At 46.3% G+C, this 15,301-nt stretch overlaps 1 protein-coding gene across 1 annotated transcript in view; it reads right to left on the minus strand.

The window, feature by feature from the left end:
* Positions 1-4,185: 4,185 nt before the first annotated feature.
* The window catches only part of DSCAML1 (DS cell adhesion molecule like 1), a 334,339-nt gene continuing 323,223 nt past the window's right edge, over positions 4,186-15,301 (minus strand). The window contains exons 27-33 of the mRNA XM_066606025.1: positions 11,761-11,916; positions 10,753-10,783; positions 10,413-10,531; positions 8,908-9,060; positions 7,891-8,085; positions 6,133-6,441; positions 4,186-5,019 (exon numbers count right to left, since the gene is read on the minus strand). Of these exons, the coding sequence (XP_066462122.1) occupies positions 4,571-5,019; positions 6,133-6,441; positions 7,891-8,085; positions 8,908-9,060; positions 10,413-10,531; positions 10,753-10,783; positions 11,761-11,916 (1,412 nt within the window). The 3' untranslated portion in view covers positions 4,186-4,570. The remainder of the gene's footprint in view (positions 5,020-6,132; positions 6,442-7,890; positions 8,086-8,907; positions 9,061-10,412; positions 10,532-10,752; positions 10,784-11,760; positions 11,917-15,301) is intronic.

Genomic DNA, 15,301 nt, shown 5'->3' on the forward strand with positions numbered 1-15,301 from the left:
TGTATATCACATGTTATCGCATTGCTGTTTTCCCTCTTGCTTCACCTCCTGCCCCTGTACCTTGTGTATCACCCACCCTGTTTGCTTCCAAATAATTGAATACCACATGTAACTTTTGTCATTTCTGTGATTTTCGTATAGTTTGTGTTCCTCATGTGCCTTGAAAGCGCTGCAGAATACGTTGGGGGCTATACAACTAAAGATTATTATTACAGTCCGATATTGGGGTGTGATTTTCCTCAGTTTTGGGACTTGGGGGGGAAAGTATTGCCTAAATCTAAAGAACATAATGTAATCCCTGGTGATTATTTGCCTTATCCTGACAGCAGCACCACTGTGGACATTGAGGAGAAATGGGTCAACTTTCCATTGCAGGTCTGCAGGAGATGATGAGGATCCTCCTCCAGCTCAGGGAGTTTCTGAACTAGATGTTTCACAGGTAAACTTTGGGACTTCGCAGTTGAGGGATCCCACTCTTGTAAACACGCGGGAGAGTATTGTGTTCATGAATGGTGTGCCGTAAGAACCAGGTGCCGAGCAGCAGTTTCCCCACTCATCCATGAACAACAAACCTCTACATAGAGTAACTAAAAGTAATGGGGCAGTGGTTGAACAACTGCTCGTACCCAGGTCATATATCGTAAGGTCTTGGATATAGCATATAGTCATGTACTTGGGGATTAATAAAACACAGGGCCAAGTCCTACAAAGGTTCTACTGGCCTGGTATATACAAAGGAATATTGTGAATCCTGCCCTGCGTGTCAGGTGACCGCCCCTGTCTCACATCTTCGCAGCCGTTAATCCCCTTACCAATTATCGAGGTGCCATTTGAAAGAATTAGGATGGATCTAGTTGGTCCCAAGAGAATATCAGTATATCCTGGTGGTGCTAGATTATGCTACACAATATCCTGAAGCTCTCCCTTTACTATCAAAAGTATTGTACGCGGGTTGTCCCTCCTCTTTGCCAGGACAGGGACTCCTAAAGAAATCCTTACTGACCAGAGGGCACCATTTATGTCCAAGATAATGAAAGGACTGTGCCACCTCTTTCACATCAAGCACCTCTGTGTACCACCCTCAGACAGATGGATTAGTAGAGAGATTTCACACTCTAAAGTAAATGTTAAAGAGGGTAGTAGCCAAAGATGGTCGTGACTGGGACCGTCTGTTACCATACCTGATGTTCTCCATTAGAGAGGTACCACAGGCGTCTACCGGGTTCTCTCCCTTTGAGTTGGTCTATGGCCGTCACCCAAGGGGGCTGCTGGACATAGCCAAACAGACATGGCAAACAAAGTCAACTCCCTACAAGATCATTATTGAGCATGTGGCACAGATGCAGGACCGCATTGCTACTATAATGCCTATAGTCAGGGAACACCTGCAGAAGGCGCAAGAGGCTCAGAGCCGAGTGTGTAATTGGTCTGCCAAGGTTAGAAGTTGTTACCTTGGGGACCAAGTCCTGGTCTTGGTACTTATGGTGGAAAGCAAATTTCTCGCCAGGTGGCAAGGTCCCTACGAAATAGTAAAGAGGGTTAAAGACATAAATTATAAAGTACACTAACCGGGAGAAGAAAGCCTTACTAGATCTGCCATGTTATAAAGTACACTAACTAGATCTGCCATGTTAATTTAATTGATCCCTGGAAGGATAGGGAATTGTTGGGTGCCTCGGGTGTTATGGCGGAAAATGTGCAACAACCTTTTTCCGCAGCTTGAATAGGAGAATCCATCTCAGAACACCAACAAGAGCCAAAGAGTTTCTGCAGAGAAATAAAAGGAAGTTCTGGTCGGGCGACCCATGTAATAAAGCATGACCTAATATCTGGGCCAAGGATGAAAGTAAATCTAAAACCATACAAGATACCAAAATCGCTTAAAGAAGCCATCTCTGCTGTGGTCAAGCGCATGCTGGAGCTAGGAGTGATTGAGGAGATAAAGAGTGTGCAGTCAAGCCCCATTGTTCTGATTCCCAAACCACATGGCACTGGGAGGTTCTGTAAGACTTCAGAAAGCTAAACAAAATCTCCAAGTTCAATGCTTACCCCATGCCAAGGGTGGATGAGCTGATTGAGAGGTTAGGTAACGCCAGATACATTATCACTTGTACTGGCCAATACCCTTGACAGATAGAGCCAAAGAGGAAAAAGCATTTTTATCTTTGCCAAACTTTTCAGAGGTTGATGGACCGGATTGTGAGCCCACACTGTGACTACTCCACTGCATTCTTGGATGATGTGGTCACTTAGGCTTTAGATTAGGAAAGTTACCTTTGCAAAGTATAGGTGGTCTTAGATGCAATAATGGATGTGGGCTTGACCATAAACCTGGAAAATGGTGCCTTAGGCTTGGAGGAAGCCAAATACCCCGGCTACATCATTGGCAGAGGTGACTTCAAACCACAGGTCAATAAGGTGGATGCTATATAGAGTTGGCCTAGACCTTTGACTGTTCTGACCTGATGTACAAAGAGTTCCTCCATATCTTCTGCTTGTCCAGGCGGCCTATAGTAAATGCCTACAATGGGGTCCTTTCTGTTGTTCTCTCCTTGTATTCTTACCCAAACAGTTTCTACAGAACTCCCAGCTCTGAAGCTTGAATCTCGGTGGAGATGAATGTTTTCCTAACATACAACACAACACCTCCTCCCCTTTATTAGGTGTTTCTTATAAATACATTGTATCCTTCAAGCCTTGTATCCAATCATGCGTATCATCCCACCAAGTGTCAGTGATGCTGATGACATCATATTTCTCTTCCTGTTAGGAGCTCCAATTCACCTTGTTTGTTTCCCATGCTCTGGGCATTTGTGTAGAAACATGTTAGTTTGTGATCGGGGTCTCTTGCTCCTCTACTTGCCTTCTGTATTTTTTGTCTTTGTTCTTTCTTCCCACTTCTAATAGCGAGGGTCTCAGTTGTATTAATTACCTGTGTATTTGTGTCTTTCACTTCCCTTCCCATATTGTTCTAGTTTGTTCTTAGTAGCCGCCTATGCTTTGAGAGTGCAGCATGCAGAGTGCTGCCATCTTCTCCTGAGGTGCCACCACAACGAGGTGGCACATCTGAAAACTTACCCTGAATGGCCATCGTAAGAGGACTACATGGAGGTCATTAATAGGTTAAAACAATTCTGAATAAAAAATGAACTATTCCCTTGAGAAAATTCACTAAAATATATTGGCACAAAAATGTGGTTTTGTCCTCACATACATGAAAGAGCGTATCCAGCAGTGCGCAGAGGAGGCCGCGCAGTAAGGGGCCTTGTGGTTTCCATGTGCTGCTATATTAGGCTCTGCAAGGTCTCAAATGTGACAAATCCCTCCCTGTGTCCAGCATCCAGGGGGCGCTCTTAAATCCAAGGCATACAGAGGTACATTGAGGCGCCGTCCACTAGTGGGGAAACAGTATTGTATAGAGCATGTAACCTTAGACAGACAGGCCGGTTGCTATGGATGTCCTGCCTGACAAGCCCTGACTTTATCTGTAAGGCAATGTGACCAACCTGACACTGCGCTGCTAGCAGAAGAGGAGAAATCAGTCATTCCTACACAGGCTCAGATGGAGGATGTCTTTAAATGACTGATCCGTTAGTAAAAACCGGATATGCCTTTAAGTGGGTTTTATGGGACTTTGAAGATAATGAAGATCAGATTGGATGGAGTCCAAATCATGGAACGTCTACCAATTAACTGATTGAAGGCATTGCATTGCTTGGATGAGTGCTGCAGCGTCCTCAGTATTTACCAAGCACAGCGCCGTACATTTGGTAGTGGCTCTGCCTGGTACTGCAACTCAGACTCTTCATTTCAATGGGACTAAGCTGCAGTAAACTCCAATATTGTATGCATGGAGCTTTACCTGGTAACCAATGGAGAGTCCACAGAACTCACCAGAGGACCTTTCTATCAGCTGATGGGGTGGGGAACGCCTGGAGTCGGACCCCCACTGATCTAAATTCATCCTATAAATAGGCCATAGACTTAAAGTACCTTTAATGTTCTGTCCCGTTCAGGAGGCACATAGACTTCTATACACCACCAGCACCACGCACTCCTCAGACTCACTCTGTTTGCCATGGAGCTGCATCTAGCGTGACCTTCCTTGAGGCGACCGATCCCTCACCACGAGGCCACGATGCAAAGCACTTTCTAGAAACTCTTTATTGATTGTAAACACCGGATATGGCTTTAGGTTCACTTTAAAGGTTCCGTCGGGTCTCCAGATTGTATAACATGCTGCTGCACCCGGACGGTCACTTGCACACGGCACGCTCACTCTGCACTCATCGGACTCGCACACGCGCGTTTACTTTGACCTCTTCACCCTTCGACAGATAAAATACAGGTTTCTTTTCTTATTTTTTTATCCCGAAGAAGAAAATAGCTATTTTTCATACAAAATGTGTCTTTTATCACCAAGTTTTTGTTAAATTCTTCATTCGTCCGTTGTGTTTTTTTTCTTTTTAAATGTTTTTCAAAATATAGAAATACAGCCAGGACATGGCGGGGGGGAGGGGGGGTCTCTGCAGTCCGTGAATACGTGGGGGGGTGTTTGCATGGACAGGTGTCAGACCAAAGTGTAAGATTTGGAGTAGGCTCCAGCTCCTTGTTTTTGTGCCCGACCAGCTCCAGAGCTGCTCATTTCCAGCAAAGAGTCCCGGGAGCCCCCCATCTTGCTGTGTTGGGTAGGCAGGCGATTTTCTAAAGGTCCAGCAGAAGCAGCAGGGTCAGCGGGGGCGGAGGGCGCCGTAGCTGCTGGGGCTGACGGGGCAGAGGCTGACGACCCAGCCATGTGTAGAGTCCGTTGAGGTAAGTTCACACTTGATGGGGCTTGGTGTGATAGACCTGGTGGGGGCTTAGCACCGGGCTCCAATGTAAGATGGCGGGAGTGATAACTCCGAGAAAGATTGCGCATAGATGCCTCTCTTGGGGGCACCACTGGACAAGAGTCATGAGGGTCTGGCTTACGAAAGTGAGGATCAGATTTCATGTACATGGGGAGGTTGCAATATTCACCTGAAATAGAGGAAAAGAGCACAACGGTAAGTGTTATGGTCACTCATTACTCAGAAGGGTCGGTGGTCTCGGGGTTATGCTGACTGACACATTTGAAGTCGGGAAGGAATTTTTACCTAAAAAGAGGTTCCCTAAAGACCCCTCATGGGTGGGCTTTGCCTTCTTCTGGTCAACATTGCAGGATAATAGCCTGAACTGGAGGCATGGTGTTACTATGATCAAGTCAGCTTCTGCTATAGTGCTGCTCAAAGGGGTTCCAAGTCTCCACTCTTGATGAGCGATCATTAGGCCGGTCATCAATATCATAGTACTAATGAAAGAGGAGAGGAATAACGAGGGAGTGGAGCGTCAAGTACTTGAGAGTTCCAAAGTCTATAAACCGATGTTTTGGTTCGGGATTGTATTTCTCTTCCATTAATTCTGTATATTGGCGTGAGATTGAGCGATTCGTGATGATTTTATGTAATTACCCCCCTATTTGTCAACATATTCCCCATTATATGTACAGTGTGTCCCAGCTACAATACTGAGGAAGGGGCGCAACGGGACTGCGCCTACAGCCACTTTTTTTCTCTAAGTTTCTTCCATTAATACAGTTGGTGGTGGTCCACCACTTGGGACCTCCACTGATCAGCCATTTAAAGGGGTACTTGTGTGAGCGGCGCAGCCTTTTCACTGCATAGCAGGTGCAGCATGGTACATTTCATAGTGGCAGTGCCCGCTGTAGTAGCTTAAGCCCACTCACATGAAAAGGACTGTGGCCAAGGCCAAGGAACGATTAAAGGCTCTGGGAATGTTTAGCAGAAGAGAAGGCTGAGAGGAGACTTAATAGCTGTCTACAAATATCTGAAGGGCTGTCACAGTGCAGGGGGGATCAGCCCTATTCTCATCTGTACAAGGAAAGACTAGAAGCAATGGGCTGAAAAGGCGCCCTGTTTCTGTGATCCTGTCTAACCCTTCAGACATCATTGAATAAGCGAGGGTTATGTAATGCCTGCATTTACTAGAAGACCACCGACGTGACGGGTAATATTTAACAAGTGAAAGTCATTTTTAGACGCAGATTGTATTTAGCTCTTACACACACAAAGCAGATGAAATGGTGTGGCTTACTTTTTGCTCTGTGGGGGATGGGCACAGCCACGTTCTTGGTTGGGTCGCTGTCCTGTGGCTTGGGAGGGGACGCAGTGAAGCGGCAGATGCCGGGCTCCGAGGGGGTGCTCATGGAGGTCATGCTATCTCCATTGTCGTTGGTTCCAGTTGTCATCTGATCAGAGGAACTGTCCGAGATGAAGCACTCTGTGATCTCAAACTTGGCATGCTGCAACTGTTCCTCCAGCTTGGCATGCTCATAGGCACGGGCGAGTTCTTCATACGTGGATGACGCACTTTCTGTGGAGACCATACTATTGCGACCCTTATCTGCAAAAGGAAGCATACAGACATGGATTTCAGATCTACTCCTCTGAGGCGCTATACAGCAAAGAAAGTATACAAATACCCTCTCCAATTCACATACCAAATTTCCCAGGGAGCATTGCACTGCCTTATACCTACTTAGTGCTCTCCACGGGAAGTAACAGTAGCCCTCCCAACCCAAATCCCAGACCTCTCACCCGACCAGCCAGAGAATCTGCTGCACCCTGATGAGGGGCAAGAACAGAGAAATCTCTGCTTCTGCCGATTTCCTTAGTCCCGTTACAAGGCATCTGATAGAGGGTGAAGCTGCCTAGCTACACTATCCCACCGCCCCCCCGGAGCGCTGCATGGCCTACAAGTCTCCTGACCTGTAAATGTAGAGACATACATCTGTACAAATGTCAGTTTTCATTAGAGAAAGGTCAGAAAAGGTTTAACCCTTTCCAATCCAATTTGTATCATGGTTTTTTAGAGGGCTTACTCTTTTTCTACTGTTCTAGAATGGCGCCATCTGGTGGCTAAACCCAGTACTACATGAGGTGACACATTGGATAGGCTCCGACAGCAGAGAGGCTGGCAATATACAGTAAGAGAACCCCGACGGACGTCTTCCAACATCGGAGCTGTACAGCCTTAAATCATAATGTCTTTAGACGTCAGACAGTGGATTGGAAAGGGTTAAAGAGAATGACAAGATTTGGTTCCCCAACTGGACCTCTTTATTGGGGATATTCTATTTAGAACATGGGACTGTCCATTTGGGCAGAGGCCGAGGGCTCATTGGCAGGAGGTGTACACAGACCCAAAGTCGCATAAGGTACTTAAAGGGGTTGTCCAGGGTACCTCACTGCTACTTTGATTCTAACACGTGGTCACGCGGTACGTACTTTCTTTGTGCCCGCCACGTTGTTGCAGGGGCTAGCTGTTCCACTCATATTACTAACTAAGCCAGCCCTCCTCCGTTTTCATTGGCTACAACAAAGTAGAGGGCTCGCCAAGTTATTAAGATGATCCAGAAAGCCAGCCCCCTGCAATGATGACAGAGAGGGTCCCTACCACATGACCCATTGTCGGAACTGTGCCAGAAATGGAGGTTCCAACACCGCAGATCTGGGTAAGGATTTTGCCTCCCTGGAAAATCCCTTCAGGAAGAGGGTCTACAAAAAAATGGCAAACAATAAGTGCTGCCCAAACGCAATGAATTAACTCACAGCTTGCCAAAAGAGCCAGATTTAGTTGGACAAGCCTGCAAACGTGCCCGCCAAAGGATGGGGTTTATGGAAATTCAAATGAAACATGGCTGTTTTGGGGGCATTCCTGCGGCAGGGCCTAAATGTCCCGATATAGGGGTGTTGTCTGAGACTGGTAAAGGATCCATGACCATTACTGACTAGAGGCCAACTGTTCCCCAATGGATACACAACTGCGTTGAACATAAGGGCCCGTGCGTACCTGTGTCCTGAGAAAGGCTGGCACTGTAACTATCGCTCTCCGTCACAGTAATGCCATGTTGAGAACCGACAGTCCTCCAGTCGGAGGTCAGAGTCCGTGCTGGGGTCGAACTCTGGCACTTGGTGAGCGTCCACTGACTTGAATATCGGTTCCGAGTACTGTGAGCAGACTTCACACTTTTCCGAGAAACTGGATCTACAGTTAGAGCAGATGGTGCGTGTTATGACCAGAGGAGTCACCCTAGATTGACTTTGTGCATCTTAGACCTAATTAACACAGACAAGTTTTATATCGGAACTCTGTCCGAGTTTGTAAAGGAGTAAACTTGGACTCATTAAAGTCAATGCGGCTATTCAGACAAGAGAAGGACGAGCAGCGTGCACGGTCCCGCACAATGGAGAGGATGTCCGCGTGCTGCAGGATGCAAGCTGCACCCCAGCAACTGGCACATGACCATCTGAATGCGGCCTTATCCTACAGGGAACTGAGGGGTTAACCTTCTGTTGCACCTTTGGCTAGGGACTATTTTGGGATGGGGCTTAGTAATCTTTTTGCCCTACTGCAGCCATATAATAAGGAGGGGGGAGACATGGCGGATCTCCTTGGACACACAAGCTTTCTGTACATTACATGAATGACTCCTCAGCTTCCACTGCACATGCATCATTCTACATCTGACTTCCAGCACATCGCTTCTGGGATGGCCATGTGGATGACATAAGGGACAATCACACGCTGGGGGGCGTGGCTTTAAAGTATCCTTCCGTTGGGTGCATGTTCTAGGCATGCCCACTGGACTGCTAAGCCCTCATTAGCATAAAATATGTGTCCTAAGGTAATCATGGATACACGTTAGGAAAGGTGGTCTGCGGGCTGACAGCGTGCTGGGAATGGTTCAATGGGTGGAAAAGAGGCAATTGTGCTCTTGCCATAAGGGGCCACAATAAGGTATGCTACACATAGAGACTCGACTTCATGCTGCTAGTGATAACATTTGGACGTTAATTGACCACATACTTGTTCCCGGCCTAATGTCAGACATGTCAATGAGCGGTCCGGTATTTTGTATCAGCGCAGGGTGATGCAACGAAACTCCAGTGCAGAAACTTTGTGGATTCACGGTCGGGCTGAATTCTGGATCCGTTACGGGCAGAGTCGCTTTATCGTCACCTGCTCAAGAAATAAGAAGAAAACATATACGGCAATGTTATTCTAATGTACTAGGTGCCATAATAGCGCCACCTCCTGCAATGTCAGGGCTCTAATACAAAGGGAAGCATCTCATATCCAATCCCATCCCTGCTAGCAATTCAATGGGAGCCGTGTGGACTGGACCCTCCAGCAGAAGGGAATGCTGGGGGTAACAAGTGGTAGGTGCATAGTGACGACTAACCAGCATCTATGCATTATATATAGGAAAGTTGGTGAGAGAAAGGCTTGAGCTGTGCAAGCCAGAGCTGATCTCATCTACTCTAAACGTCCCCTGTACTAGAGCCCCCCATCTGCTAACGTGCTGGACCTCCCTTGGCCTTTAGTACTGTAGTAATTCATCATGGCGTCCATCCACAGAGGACCCGGGTGCACCAAGTAAACCTTCCCTCTGCATTACTCCACCTCTACCAGCCTTATAGTAGGGGTCATCGATTCATGCATCTGACCAGGAGATGTTTTCCTGCTGCTCAGTGATACAGGTTTTGCGCTCTTTTGCCCGCTGGAGTCTTTCTGTTCCTCTTAGACACAATGGCGCTGAAACTGGTGGTCCGCTGTTATACCATCCGTGTGGAGGAACGTCGAGTTGTGCGATCGGACACGTTAGTTGGAGCTCCAGCGTTGTATTCAGCTGACTGTGCAGCCTGAACGATTCCTGACATCCTCCTCCGACCCCTTTCAGTGGTTTTCTTCGATCGCGCAATTCTCTGTATACTCTCCGCACCGTCAGACGAGAATCCCCCCACAGTTGTCGGTGAGACCCTGATACTGATGACTGGTCTAGCACCGATGACCGGCCTCGTTGGAAGTCGCTCCGATCGCTGGATTTTCCCATCTAATGTGGATTCACACTGAAACGGATCCGCGGAAAACTTGTCACGTGATTTTACGCGACGAATTGGGGGCCGAGGACTCTAATAAAAGGGCTGAGGGCTCTGATAGAAAGGGAGGGGAATATCTAAAATGGTCCCGGGGGAAGGCTCTGATCAAGGGGCTTTTCAGTGTAGGTTTGGTATATTTGAACATGTAGATGATACAATATTCTTGGCCGGGACTTAATACAGATGAACTACATGTTCTGGCTGATGCAGCATTTCTGACCGTCCACCAGATGCACCTGGGAAGGTTCACCACAATGCTAATGGGGTTGAGGGGGACTCGCTGGAGGGCCCCAACAAGGTAAGTGGGTACCGATGGAGGTAAGTGTGGGTAAGTGGGTTCCCAGCCTTGCAGAGATGGTTGGGGTGCGGCGTTACGTTATGCTTAGAGGGGAGGCTACTTTTGGACTCCTCCATGTATGAGCATATTCTTACCAAGCTGCTTGACGCCCTCCTTATCTTCGATGAGCAGCTGGACCCGGGGGATATCGATGTGCAATCTCGGCCCGGCGGGCGGACCCTTCACAGGTGTATCAAAGCTGCGATTGTTTTTGCTGGTAAAAACAGAAAAGGTCATGAGCTTGAAGACTAATGGAGAACGGCGCAGATCCGTAAACGTGGCGTTCTGCAGACGCATTTCGTTCTCGTGGATCAGAAATGATTTCACACAAGCAGAACACACAATGTGGCGGGTGGGGGTGGGGGAGACGGAGTCCGCCCCTCAGTAACGAGAACATGGGAGGGGGTCACTCATAAGACATCCGGCACGCCTCACCTGATCAGCATCTCCGCCAGACTTTTTGCATCTGAAAAATAAACATATCCTTTAACTTCAGGACTCTTTGTTTATGCATCACGGCGACAGAAAGCGGCAGAAACAGAAATGGGAAGAAAGCCAAAATCCAGATACTCAATTCTAAAGCTGCCAGCTGACTCTGAGGGTCTGCTGAAGGTCCAGGATGTGCGGCGCAGCGCTGCTCTGTGTGGCTTAGTGCATGATAGGAGATACTAATTCTGGAGCATAGAGAACAAGTTTAAGGACGGCGGGGGGGGGGGGGGGGGGGGGTTGAAACTTACTGACCAAGTATCTTCAGTCGTCTTCCTCCATTCCTGCTAGTCTGAGGCGATGGAGAGGAGGAGATAGGAAGGACTATAGAATGTAGACAGGCCGCCGCGTTCCGATTGTTGAGGAACAATGCTTACCTAATAGCCTTACAGTAAAGGAGGGCTGGAGTAGAAGAGGCATTGGGGCTGGCATAAAGTGGGGTGTTATCCTCCGAGGCTCAGCGTGGGTGTTCCCACCTGTCTTCCCCTTCTGTCCTAGTATCTAGAGAGTGGTGGGCAACCGAACGCTGGTGAGTCTGATCCACTCATCCTCGATGGGTAACACTGCTTTGCCGGGTCAGAAAGTGCCATCAATCATCCAACCAATGAGCTTGCATCTCTTATGTAGCACCAAACAGTTTCATGGTTGGCAGCACATCTTACTGTGTAAATGGGGAATGTGCTGCAGACAATGCTGATACTGCAGTGGGATGAGCGATCGCCCCCAATGTAGAGTGCATCGTCCTTTGGAAAAGCCATTTATATGAGTGCCGATCTCGTTGATTAAGGTTAATTACAAGGCCCAGAAGCTGCGTACAAAGACCCACAATGAGGGCGGCTGGTGCAGCATGTGGTGAGCTCAATGGACACGCACCTCATTAACACATCCTGCAACCTCTTGTGGGATATGGGGGGCATGTCAATACTTCATATCAGGACAGAGAAGACCTCTCCTCACCTCTTAGTCTCTTCAGTCTCTTCTCTTTCCTCTTCTTCCGTATGATAAATAAAAGGGCGACTCCCAATGTGGCCAGGATGACGGGACAAGCGATGGAGAACAGTTTCTTCACGTCGTCCCCCTCTCCTTGTGCTGACTTAATTGGTGGAATAGTACCTGTGGAGAAAGACCAGCATTCGGCTCATGCAAAATAGTCCCTACAGCAAGAACAAGGGCAGATTTACGAATGTCATCACATTTCTGGCGCGTGATTTTGCATCACATTTTAGTCCTGCTTAAGCAGCAAGTGCAGCATAAAGAAGAATCCCCTGCACCTCGACTGACAGGGGAGCGCAACTAGAAATGCGGGGGTTCAGCCGAAATATGGGCACATAAAGGTGGTGATGTTACAGTGAAGACAGCTGGGTACGAAAGATCAGAGGTAGCAATGACAGCTAACCAATATCTATATATATAAAGACGAAAGCCCTCACTGACTCACTCACTGACTGACTCACTCACTCAGTCACTCACTCACAGACTCGCCAAAAGTTCTCCAACTTCCCGATGTCGTAGAAACATGACATTTGGCAGAAGCATAGATTATCTCCAAAATAGGAAAAGTAATTGGGTCCCAACTCGATTATTCAATTCTAGCGCAAAAGAATTAGCGTCCAAATTTTACGTACGGAATGTAATTTTCTCACTTTCTAGTGCCATAGAAACTTAAAATTTGGCACGAGCATTGATTATGTCATTAATAGAAAAAGCTAATGGCTCCCAACTCGATTACTCAATTCTATGCGCAAAAGAATTACCGTCCAAATTTTACGTACAAAATCTAAATCTCTCACTTCCCGGTGTCATAGAAACGGGAAATTTGGCACAAGCATTGATTGTGTCATAAATATGAAAAGTTAATGGGTCCCAACTCGATTATTCCATTCTGAGCGCAAAAGAATTAGTGTCCAAATTTTATGTACGTAATCGAATTCTCTCACTTCCTGATGTCATTTTATATAAAGAAACGTCGCATGGTTGGCTCCACGTGGTGTTTCCTGGGTAACGCAGAGAACTATGCAAAATGGTGAACATATGTTTTTCCTCTGTATCTCTAAAGTAACCACGACTTCATAAGATTTTCCGTGTGAACACCAGAAAAACACCAGTGTCAAATTAACTCGGGCGAAGCCGGGTATATCAGCTAGTCTATCTATATAGTGAAAGCCCTCACTGGCTGACTGATCTCTATGTCTATATATACTGAGGAGAATCTACCTCCCCTTTATATGTATAGACTAAGGAGAATCTACCTCATCTCTATGTGTATATACTGAGAAGAATCTACCTCCCCTTTATATGTATAGACTGAGGAGAATCTATCCCACCTCTATGTGTATATACTGAGGAGAATCTACCTCACCTCTATGTGTATATACTGAGGAGAATCTACCTCACCTCTATGTGTATATACTGAGGAGAATCTACCCCACCACTATGTGTATATACTGAGGAGAATCTACCTCACCTCTATGTGTATATACTGAGGAGAATCTACCTCCCCTCTATGTGTATATACTGAGGAGAATCTACCTCCCCTCTATGTGTATATACTGAGGAGAATCTACCTCCCCTCTGTGTGTATATACTGAGGAGAATCTACCTCACCTCTATGTGTATATACTGAGGAGAATCTATCTCACCTCTGTGTGTATAGTGAGGAGAATCTAGCTCACCTCTATGTGTATATACTGAGGAGAATCTACCTCACCTCTATGTGTATATACTGAGGAGAATCTACCTCACCTGTATGTGTATATAGTGAGGAGAATCTACCTCCCCTCTATGTGTATATACTGAGGAGAATCTACCTCACCTGTATGTGTATATACTGAGGAGAATCTACCTCCCCTCTATGTGTATATACTGAGGAGAATCTACCTCACCTCTATGTGTATATAGTGAGGAGAATCTACCTCCCCTCTGTGTGTATATACTGAGGAGAATCTACCTCACCTCTATGTGTATATACTGAGGACAATCTACCTCACCTCTATGTGTATATACTGAGGAGAATCTACCTCACCTCTATGTGTATATACTGAGGAGAATCTACCTCACCTCTATGTGTATATACTGAGGCGTATCTACCTCCCCTCGATGTGTATATACTGAGGAGAATCTACCTCACCTCTATGTATATACTGAGGAGAATCTACCTCATCTCTATGTGTATATACTAAGGAGAATCTACCTCCCCTCTATGTGTATAGACTGAGGAGAATCTACCTCCCCTCTCTGTGTATATACTGAGGAGAATCTACCTCACCTCTATGTGTATATACTGAGGCGTATCTACCTCCCCTCGATGTGTATATACTGGGGAGAATCTACCTCACCTCTATGTGTATATACTGAGGAGAATCTACCTCACCTCTATGTGTATATACTGAGGCGTATCTACCTCCCCTCGATGTGTATATACTGAGGAGAATCTACCTCACCTCTATGTATATACTGAGGAGAATCTACCTCATCTCTATGTGTATATACTAAGGAGAATCTACCTCCCCTCTATGTGTATAGACTGAGGAGAATCTACCTCCCCTCTCTGTGTATATACTGAGGAGAATCTACCTCCCCTCTATGTGTATAGACTGAGGAGAATCTACCTCCCCTCTCTGTGTATATACTGAGGAGAATCTACCTCACCTCTATGCGTATATACTGAGGAGAATCTACCTCACCTCCAAGTGTATTTACTGAGCAGAATCTACCTAATCTTTATGTGTATATAATGAGGAGAATCTACCTCACCACTATGTGTATATATTGAGGAGAATATACCTCACCACTGTGTGTATATAGTGAGGAGAATCTACCTCCCCTCTCTGTGTGTATATACTAAGGAGAATCTACCTTACCTCTATGTGTATATACTGAGGAGAATCTACCTTACCTCTATGTGTATATACTGAGGAGAATCTACCTCACCTCTATGTGTATATACTGAGGAGAATCTACCTCACCTCTATGTGTATATACCGAGGAGACCCTACCTCACCTATATGTGTATATAATGAGGAGAATCTACCTCACCTCTATGAGTATATACTGAGGAGAATCTACCTCACCTCTATGTGTATATACTGAGGAGAGTTAACCTCACCTCTATGTTAATATACTGAGGAGAATCTACCTAACCTCTCTGTGTATATACTGAGGAGAAACTTCCTAACCTCTATGTGTATATATTGAGGGGAATATACCTCACCACTGTGTGTATATAGTGAGGAGAATCTACCTCCCCTCTCTGTGTGTATATACTGAGGAGAATCTACCTCACCTCTATGTGTATATACTGAGGAGAATCTACCTCACCTCCATGTGTATATACTGAGGAGACCCTACCTCACCTCCATGTGTATATACTGAGGAGACCCTACCTCACCTCTATGTGTATATACTGAGGAGAATCTACCTAATCTTTATGTGTATATACTGAGGAGAATCTACCTCACCTCTATGTGTATATACTGAGGAGAATCTACCTCACCTCTAT

The sequence above is a fragment of the Eleutherodactylus coqui genome, chromosome 6, assembly GCF_035609145.1.
Source record: "Eleutherodactylus coqui strain aEleCoq1 chromosome 6, aEleCoq1.hap1, whole genome shotgun sequence".
Lineage (NCBI taxonomy): Eukaryota > Metazoa > Chordata > Amphibia > Anura > Eleutherodactylidae > Eleutherodactylus > Eleutherodactylus coqui.